Source organism: Neolamprologus multifasciatus, chromosome 11 (assembly GCF_963576455.1).
Source record: "Neolamprologus multifasciatus chromosome 11, fNeoMul1.2, whole genome shotgun sequence".
Classification (NCBI taxonomy): Eukaryota; Metazoa; Chordata; class Actinopteri; order Cichliformes; family Cichlidae; genus Neolamprologus; species Neolamprologus multifasciatus.
In genome coordinates, this window is record NC_140449.1 from 16289909 (window position 1) to 16300522 (window position 10614).

The 10614-nt window shown below is 41.2% G+C and overlaps 1 protein-coding gene across 1 annotated transcript in view; it reads left to right on the top strand.

Annotated features, from left to right (window-relative positions):
• Positions 1–10614, top strand: part of LOC146508028 (oxidation resistance protein 1-like) — a 102088-nt gene that overhangs the window by 35823 nt on the left and 55651 nt on the right. Inside the window, exon 2 of the mRNA XM_085178528.1 lies at positions 6534–6730. Coding sequence (XP_085034654.1) covers positions 6534–6730 — 197 coding nt within the window. The remainder of the gene's footprint in view (positions 1–6533; positions 6731–10614) is intronic.

Genomic DNA, 10614 nt, shown 5'->3' on the forward strand with positions numbered 1-10614 from the left:
GGCCTGAAATGTTTCAATTAAAACTGCAACAAGTCCTCCAACCTGATTTCTAGTGCTTACCCTCTAAAAGCAAGACCCTTTTGTTGTTCCTCCATCGAGCCCGAGCTCCTCCCTGCACAGACGTTGTGGCTCTGTAACTACATGAGCTCAAGAGAGCAACGTCACAATGAAACATAATATGGGAAGAACATGAAAGCAGTCCTGTACGAGCAGGGCCCTAAAACAACGTGTATAATATATAGTTATAAAAAAGCATTAAAACCTCCACTACGCTAGCGGCCTTTGTGCTATTTGTCGCATTGCGTGGGTTTATCAAAGCTTTTCACTAAAAACAGCCTAGCGCAACCTGGAAAATGCTGTTCACTTAGTTGTGAAGGAAGGTGGAGAGATAATCCAATCTCCTTACCTTGAGTGCCTTTTAACAGCTTATTAAGGACACACTATAGTTAACCATTTGCAGTATTAGTATTACTATCAGTTCTGCTATAAATAAAAAAATATGAAACATTTTTTAACTCCTTTTTTGTTCATGACAGGGAACTGGAAGCAAAGCAAAGAGGAGCACTGGAAGGCACTGCAAACGCATCCCCCTTTTTTCAAGGTCTAATCCTTCTTAGTAGGGGAGCGATAAGCGTGTTTTGACTTAGCCCCAAATTTCCTGTTGTTTATGCTTCCTTTTGCCAAGTCACGTGGATCCCTGTGGAGTTGGATAATCTTACTGATGCCAGTTCGGCAGCGCTGCGAATGTACCACTGCCTCCTGGTCCAGGTCAGATCACGAAAGTGAGGAAGAAATCAAAATGCCCGTGCGTCTGTTTTCTTTCATTTTTTTTACCCTCCCTCTGTTCATCATCGAGTGAGCATTTGCTCGCAGATAGGAATCAGTCCGAGCCGCTGGCTTTGTCGACATGTGTCTCCCATTCCTCTGTGGTGCTCTATAGTTCCTCACTGGTGTGAGAGGAAAAGCCTCTTATACTTGCTGCAAGCTCCCACTAGGGCTTCTTTATGGGTTTCACAGTTGTGGTGTTATCAGTTGTGAAAGTTCCAAACATGAAGCAGCCATGTGGTTGGGAAACAGTAGCTACTGGTGACGCAAGGGTGTCCATTACATCATTAACTGCTACTCCATCTGGCAGGCTGGCTGTTGACCTTCGGCATGCTTCTTGTCTCGTTCTAACAGCACACACTTTCAGCCTGAGACAAAGCAAACCAGTCCACTACATCCACCACACATTAAATCTGGTGTTGTAAATTTGTTGTGTTGGGAGTGCTTTGAATCATCCACGACAGCCACACTCCAAATAGCTCAGAATGACTATGCAAGTGTGAACAGTTTAGCTTGTGCAGTCCCCTCTTGTTTGATTCAGATTTTTTTCTCTCTTCTGTGCTATAGATTTGAATGTGCATATTTTAGATAAGTTACCATTACTTTTGACTTAAAATCTGCGGTTTAAGTTCCATTCTTAGGCTGTATAAGGGATTACAGCCATTTGCTCCTCCGTTAGTCACAGTGGGAAACAGAAGCTGCTGAAGAGTGCAGCTGATGATGGTACACAGCATCTCACTTCTCAGGCTACTACCCACCTGGGTCCTGAACCTGTAAGCTGAGCTAGGATGCTCATTAGAAAAGACTCTGTGGACCTCAGATTAGCTCTCAGCACAACTTTATAATAAGGCTTTGGGGCCGAAATGAAAAGGACAAACGTGGCAAACTTTCTTTTTCCATATATATATATATATCGTTGAGAAATTCATGTGTGAATGCAACGCAGGTGATCCTTGCCAGACATTGTTACCTGACTACATAGCCTGTGGCAGTGGGAAATGTCAACAGTCTGAATGCAGTAGAAAATGCTGACACTATAGTAAAACTACTGCAGCAAGAAAACAAAATTAAACAAGCATTATTGGACACAAAGTAAAAAAAGAAAGAAAGAAAATCTTAAAAGCATAGAGATTAAGGTGGAATGTTTCAGACATGTCGGGGTTGTTAAATCTGATGTCAGGTTGCAGGGATGGTTGCCAGTTTAATTGCGCTACCACTGTAAAGCATTGCCATTGAGAGAGACACAGAGGTTTATATTGTATGGTTTGAGACTTGCAGTATGGAAACTGGTCCGGTCTATTCCAGGAATAACAAAAACTATATTAAAAAAAATCATAAAGAAGCTAGGCCTAAGTCACACAGGCCTAAGGACCAGTTAGCAACCATCTGGAAACCACTGGTTGTGCAGGAAAAATATTTACTCCGTGGAAGATTGTTAGTGATTGCTGGAGGTTGCAGCTGCGGTGAAATCGATTGCTCAAGTCCCATTCATGCAGGCCGAGAGACTGATTAGCAAATACCAATCACTAGGGAAAAGTGTATTCCACAACCACTCAGTGAATGGTTTTAAGAGGTTGTTGACATTTGCTAGCATGTAATTGGTCATAGGCTACGTTCACACTGCAGGCGGAAGCGCATCAAATCAGATTTTTTTGACCCTATGCGACCCATATCCGATCATGGTATGACAGTGTGAACGGCACAAATCCGATATTTTCAAATCCGATCTGGGTCACTTTTGTATGTGGTACTGAATCCGATACATATCCGATGTTTCAGAAAGCGACTGCTGTGTGAATGGTCATGTCGTATTAAATCCGTCTTTTACGTCACCGACACAAGACAGAAGCCAATTATCAGTGCCAGAGAAGCCCCCGAGAATGGCCATCCGGGAAACTGTTGGGAAGACAACGTTGGAGAAACGTGAACATTTTATTTGTACTGTATAATCGGCAGATTCTGACAGGAATCTGCAACTATCCTTTGAAGCACCGCTCCTCTCTAAAACAGCAATAAAGATCATTATTAGGTTATTTACATTATTATGTAAATAACAAAATAACTTAAAGCAAAAATAGGGAAAATAGGGAAAAATACTGTTTGCTCTGGGTCTAAACAGAGCGCGTTGTGTGTGAAGTCTTCTTTTGCGCATGCGGGCCGCTTTGAGCGTTCACACTAGAGCGCGTTTGCTGTCACATTTAATTTGTAGTGTGAACACGCAGACAAAAAAATCGAATTTGATCAAAAAATCAGAATTGAGCATTAGGACCTGCAGTGTGAACGTAGCCATAAAGAGTTGTAAACAGTGCTGCACTGAGGCCTTAAATAGAATATTATTTATACATTTTATGGTTATTATTATTATTATTATTATTATTATTTTAGTACATCATTATGCCTGTACAACTTCCATTTATCCTTCTTTCTTTTTAAAACCTGCATTACCCAAAAACATACCTTTGTCTTTGACAGTGCAGTCAGAGACTTGAGTGCTAAGCTAATAATGGCTAATGCTGAGTTGAAGTACATGTTATGATTTTTTCCCCACATTTTTCAGTATTCATCCTAATTAAAGGGTTTAACTTAACAGCACATATTTAAAGGGCAGTTGATGGGTACTCTCTAGTTCCTTAGCTATTTGCCTTGACTTGGCTTTACAACACAGACTTGAAACTGCTTAGACTGAAAAACAGTCAAACATGTGCAGTACGGGAACAGTTAATGTAATTAGCCCTGGCAAAGTACATTTTAAACTCTTTAAAGGGGACCTGTTGTGCTCGTTTCCAGTTCCATATTTTATTGTGTGGATTATTACACTAGGGTTGAATAAATGAAAGAACAAAATAATAATTCTTACTTATGCTGTACTCTGCCTTGATAAATCTCCTTGGTTCATTCAATGTCCAAAAAACAAGCCTTTGAGGTCCCTTCATTTTCTGTGGCAGCTTCCATTTGATTGCCTGCCTCTGGTAAAGAAAATATGAAAAAGAGGTCCCCTTTGAGACGTGCATATTTGTTTTGCCATGCTAGCTGGAGGTGACAGGTGATGGGTGTGCCTTTCCACATTAATATTTTGTCTTTACAAATGTTAATTTGTTTCTTTGTTGTGCTTTGTGTGTTTTACTGTCTCATTCTTCTTTTAAACTTACTGTTGATGATTTTTCTTTTAAAAAGACTTGAAAATGAAGAATAAGTTCATAAAAATATTGCCACTGAGTTGACTTTTGCCTCCATATTATAAAAAGAATGAAAATGTAAACACACACAAAGGCACGAATACGTTATTTTTCACATCTCTTTACCTCTTTGCTTCTGTTTCCATCTTGCTTTCTTAGACACATCGATTCTGTTCTTGAACTCTGACACACACGCGTTTTGATACCGTTTGGCCTTGTAGCTTAGTGAAACAGAGCTAGAAGAAGGGCTTCTGTTCTACTGACGAGACAGTAATTAGTACTAACTCCTAAGGGAAAGCAGATAGACTTCACATAGCTTGACACTCTCACTCTCTTTCTCCGTCTGTCTGTCTGTGTCTTTTCTCTCTCTAGTCCTGCCATTAACAGCAGCAGCATGTCTGTGTCCTCAAAACAAGTACAATCTAGCACATTCAGCTAACTTTGTGTCAGCCTTTGTCAGCTCTGTCAAAACCTCCACTGCATGCATTAATGGAAAGACAAGACAGAATGTGATGGAGAATATATGTACATGCAAATATAAAAGGTACAGAGATGGGGTCAATTTTTAGTTGCTATATTTGTAGAAATATACCGACTGTGTGTTTTCACTGAATTGACTGAAGGAAAACCTCTATATAATTTTTGCAGCTCAACCTGCTTCGTTTGGCACCTTCTCTTGACTGCTTCAGTTTGTTTGATTTTAAAAAGAGCACACAGTGAAGGACATTTCCATAGAGATTATGCATTTTCATTAGCGATTTAGACACTATGGTCATGTGTGTTGCTTTGGTCCATGTGGGGATGGGCACTTGGGTGAAATGGCCAGAAAGATTCTGTTCGCTTCAGCAGTTTTGCTGGAATGATTGAAAGTGCGAAGTGTGTGCGAGGGAGCGCAGCACTGGGAATCTTGTATTGCTGTTTCAGGACTTTTTCAGTGTATAGGAGAAAGTGTTTTAGGAGCCATTTTTTGATTGACAAAGTTTTTGCTGGAACACCCAAGAATTTAATTTTTATTATTTGTATTTTTTTTACTACCACTTTAGATGCATTTGTATGAGTGTGTCAGTGTGATTTATTCTGTGTGTTTACACGTGTGGCTTTGCGACCATATGTAAGTGGATAAACCTACTGCTGAGTGTTGTGGGATTACCTGTTCAGATTAGCCCAGTTAACTCATTTATAAATGTAAAACCCAAACCTGGGATCTCATCAGCCTTTTAATAGGCTTTGACTTGTTGTTGTTGTAGGCAGATTATATTTGACCTACCTCAGCCAGTGCATGCCTTTTGATGCCCTTTACATAAGCATTCAACTTTTGTAAGCTTTTTACTGGAAAAGAGAGTTTTACATGTACTTACGTGCACTGTAGCTTCTGTTTAATTGTTTAGCCATTTGAATTCAGTGTGGTAATGGAGGAAAAACTACTTTACAAAATGCAAATGCGCTACATGACTTGAATTGATGTGACAGACAACAGTGTAAATATGGAGGTGTCGAGTATAAAAAATAACCAGTCACATACATCCATTTATTCATGTAGGTGCCAGTGAGGATGGACACAGTAAGTGGTTCATCAAAAAGAACAACTTCAGGGTGATGATGAAGATTTGTGCCCAAGCAGGCCCAGTTAGTCAAAGCTATAAGTAAACTGGGATTACAGGCAGTGGTTTCTTACAGATTTGTTTTGCCCAGTTAAACAGATTCACTAAATTGATTTGGTGTTTAATTCTGCTGAATCATGATCCCAACCACAAGTCAAAAGCGAAAGCACATCTGAGTTTGTGAACCGTGGCTTCCAAGACACATGTGCTAGAGCTTTAAGCCCTCGTTACAGGGCTTTTAAGAACTAGTTAAATGTAAGATGTCATGTATGCCACCAGACTAAGCAGCTCTCTAAAAATTAATTATGAAATCTAAAGTTGATGATGGGCCAGTGAAATGGAGCTACATTAGAGCTGTTTAATGTTAAATCTTTGCAGCAGAATTCTGGGCCACTTGTGAATGGTCCAGGGGTGTTTTGGTTAAACAGATGCAAAAGGATTTAGTATATGAAAAAGGATGAAAAAGGATTTAGTATATTCTAGATGAAATAAAAGCATTTCCACCTCCGTAAATTCTTATACCCTCTACTTGATTTTTTTCTTTTGCAGCTTGTTACTCGCTGTTTCCTGAGCTCAGGACTCCCACTGTTCTCCTCCAATATCCCACCATTTAATCCCTTTTTACAGTAGAGACAGCTCTACACTGGGCAAGCAGAGCAATGCTAATAAATTCACCCTTAACAAGATTGCAATTAGCCTATTGATTCTTTCAACCAACTTCCTTGCTGCTGCAAAATTGCCTTGCACAATTACATTTCTGTGACACAGCGCAGTGACAGCTAACCGCCTTAGATTTAAATGTGCTTTGATCCCCTCGCCCTTGGAACGATGAAGGTCACTCATCTTTTCTCTGTCCACTCCCTGCCTTTTCATCCATACACCATGTGAATATAGCAATAACACGTTCCTCTCCTTGTTTGCCCTTCTGCAGACTGAAGAAGAAGTCTCAGTCGGTGGATATTGCCAGTCAAGGTTTCTCCCCGACACTGGTGCCCGCCTCGCCCCTCAACAAGGCTGCGCCATCTGTTGCCAAGACAACCACCGTCCTCGCGGTGCAGGAAAACAACACCACCAATTCCCAGCGCCGCAGCCCCCGGTGTGGCGAGCTGAAGAGAGGCTACACCATAGGTAAATGACACAGGGGCTGGGGCTGTGATCCTGTCTCTCTGTATGCCAGTGGAGAACATTTCGCCTGAATTTGATGTCCAGTTATTACTTGAGTCAGCATTAAAATGCACCGTCTGAGCTGCTGACATGCATTTCTCACTCAGCTTAGCTTCCCCTTGTCACCTCTTCAGATGCTCTCCCCATTACACAACTCCTGATTCATTTCCTTCACATAATTTTTAATCATGTGGCTCTGATGAGAGTTGTTCCTGTGATGAATTCTATTTCTGGTGGTGGTGCTGGTGGTGGCTCTGCCTGCTGTGGCTCTCTTTCTGTGTCAACCAGTGGGTTGGTACTAGTGCCCTTTAGGGAGCTGACTTTTTGGAGATAATGAAATGAGTGTGAGCTAAACTAATTTCCAAACTGATGAATGCGGTGCATCCTCTGTTCACTTCATTGATGAGATTTACTTCACAAGCTGCTTGGGTTGAGGTTAGAAGGTGGAAGTGTGATCTGCGAGGTATTTCTTGCTGTAGGCCTGTTCTACTTTTATTTCACGGTCCCTTTCACACTCCCTTATTCTGGCTTTATTTGATTTTTTCAAATGTGTGCTTTAAAGCAAGTCATACCAAATCCAAATACATTGTTATTGTTGCTTTTGGACTCGATCTTCAATGTAGCAAGCTGATGAAGTTATCTGTAGCTGTGGAATCAGATTTGAAGGAGCAGGGGAAAAAAGTGATGTAAAGCTTATAAATACCGCAATTAAAATGACACAATCCTTGGGTATGTAAATTTTAGTGATATGATGCTATTAAGGGCATGTATATGTGAGGGAAAAAAAGCATGGAAACAAGAGTAGGATTGATGGAAATTGAAGGCGATGTAGAGGAGAAATTAAAACCGAAAGACAAAGTGAGCGTTGACTTTTTAAATAGCTCCTTGCTTGGCACTTAAAATCACCTGGCAGAGCAGAGAGCACTGAGGACTCTGCCAGATTCTTATGTTTATTGATCAGCTCAGAATAATAATTGAAATGATGATATTTACTTATTTTACTCCCCCGACTTTGTTTACCTGAATGGATTAAATGGCTTTCATAAAATACACGAATAAGAAAACAGGAAGTAGCAATAAGATGGCTACTGCTACCTTTAACAGCAAGTAGCCTTCTGGACAACAACTATTATACAATACAACAGAGAATTTCTTCAGAATATCACTTTTTATATAATGGACTGTATGGTGTGGTCAGTATTATTAGCCCCCTGAAAAACTGAGCTTTTTATTGAGCCATAGCACAAACCACTGATGTGCAAAGATAACATACTGTAAAATTAAGATAAAACTGAGGATTATCTTCCAATTAGCATACAGTATAAAAACTTCAGCAAAGGTTCGAGCTGTCACTCTAGAAGACATCAAGGCAAAAACTAAAGAAATCAGTTTAGATTTGAGAAAACAAATTGTTGATACTCACAAAGCAGGAGATGGATATACAGAGTTATCACAGTGCTTCTAAGTGTCAAGAACTGGAGTGAGACATATCATCAAGAGAGCCACATAGTGCAGAACAAGCCTGGCAGAGGTAGGACGCCAAAGATTTCAAAAACTGATGAGAGATGTGTCTAAACAACTGCCAACACAAGAATGAATTACTTAGCCAAGTCGGGAATTATAGTCTCAAAGAAGACAATAAAATGCTGCACAGGAAGGGTCTCTGAGGTAGGAGACCAGGAAAACCTCAATTTCTGCAGAAGAGACACCTACCTCCTCCTCCTCCTTCGGGATTAATAAAGTATTCTGATTCTGATTCTGATTCTACAAGCCAGAGTGAAGTACGCAAAGGACAACCTGGAGAAAGATTATGCTTACTGGAACGCGTCCTCTGGACAGATGACACGAAACTAGATCTCTTTGGTCACAGAAACCAAGCAGTCAGCACCAAAATTGGGTCGTTGCTGTGAGCGACTTATGTTGTGTGCTTGACAACAACCAACAAAAAATATGTCGCTCCTGGACAGGAGCTACCTCTAGAAGACCAAAGTGAACATTACTGGCTGGCCTGCACAAAGCCCTGACTTGAATCCAAATGAAAATCTGTGGGGTGAATTGAAGACCAAGGTTCATGCCAGTAGACGCTTTAGAAATTCTCAAAAGTAGAATGTGCTGGGATTGCTCAGGAGGCAAGCGTGAGACTACATACAAAAAAGGATACACAGCTGAGGCTAATAATTCTGTTCTCATCTGTAGGAGTAGGGAGTAGTGAAGGAGTGAATGATTTGGGATAAGGTAAAAGGTCACTGTGACCTCACACAGTTTTGCACATTCATTAGCTGGTTGTCACAAACTTTCACAGAAACATTTATGCAGCTACAACATTTTATAGCCAAAACAGCAAAGATCAAATCTAGACAAACGTGGATGTAAATTGCACCAAGCAAAGGCATACAACTGTACGATGGCAATTCTAGTCTGATGCCCTTGCAGCTCTATTATTAGAGTTCTTGGTACATTTGAATTTCACTTCATGGCTGAGCATACAGTCTGATTAATCATGTAAATCAGTGCAGCAGCCGTGGCTGTTCTGCAGGGAGAGGACAGCTTTAGAGTTGAGTTGCTGCAGAACCGTGCCACTTTAGGGTCGCAGTGCACCACTGAGCAGGCACGATTTGGCTCAAGGTGTGCCGCTCTACTGGTGCCACACCAGTGAACTTTCTATAGTGATCACACATCGACGCCGCTGCTTTAAGCAGGGCATTGAGCGAAGAACGGACTGATCCATCAGCTCAGTCGGCAATAATCAATAGAGGAAATTGTGGGATAAAAGCTTGGCCACACAGGTGGACTGGCTGTTGACAGTTCGGCCCGCTCTTGTCATCCATTACCAATTCAATGGCAGCTGCTGGCTCTTTGTAAAAGCACAGGGTCGGAAGTCACAGTCATTCAACCATTAAATGAAATGCGACCGTGACTTATTGTGCTTTTACGGCTTTTAACTACAAAGTAACAAATTGTACAAGGTTCCAAAGCATGAGTCATAGCAGTTAATCATTTGCTCTGGCTAGCGTTGGCCTAGATAAACCACAATTAGATCAAGGCCCGACTTTTCACATGACTACAGAAATACTGCATCTGCCAGTCATTTACACGGCTGGATCACATAATGAGACATTGATGAGCGACTGTCCCATCTCTCTATTTCTTATCGCGATTGGATGTGGAGCCCTGTGGCATTTTTAAACCCAGGCCAGGCTTCTCCTGCAGGGATGATCATGCTAATTTATTCTAATGGGATAGCAATAATGTGGCAGGCCACTCGCTGCGCTTGTCTGCCAAGCTTCAGACAGACCCGTCATTAGAGGCACATAGCAGATTCACAACAGACGTTTTAATAACCCAGCCAATGAACCTCCTACCAAGGCGACGCCACCTCCGAGGGTAAGTGTTGATGGTGTTCTTCAATTAAAAGTGCTACAGTTACTGCTGCATCCTGTAACTCAGAACGAGAAGAGAGCGAGCAGCATCCAGACATGACGTTGATGAGGATCAGCCATTGCTCAGACTGCTCATTTCAGTACATGATTTGCTCAAGAAGAATTGATGGATAGCTGTATATTCTACATACATGCTGAAGGAGAAAAAAGGGTGTAACCAGAACAAAAAGAGAACAAAGAAGTAAAGAAATAAGAAGAAAAAAGGGAAAATGAGAGGGGAATACACAGAGAAAAGAGAGGCTGTGGAAGAGAGAAGTGGCAAAAGTAGGAAAGGAGTGTGAGGGGAAAAGAAGAGAAGTGAGGAAAAAGAAAGGGATGGGATGCAGAAAGCGGGTAGAGGCAAATGGGAGTAAAGGAAAGGAAAACACTGAAAGGGAGGAAGAAGTTAAAGGAGAGAAACTATGGGTA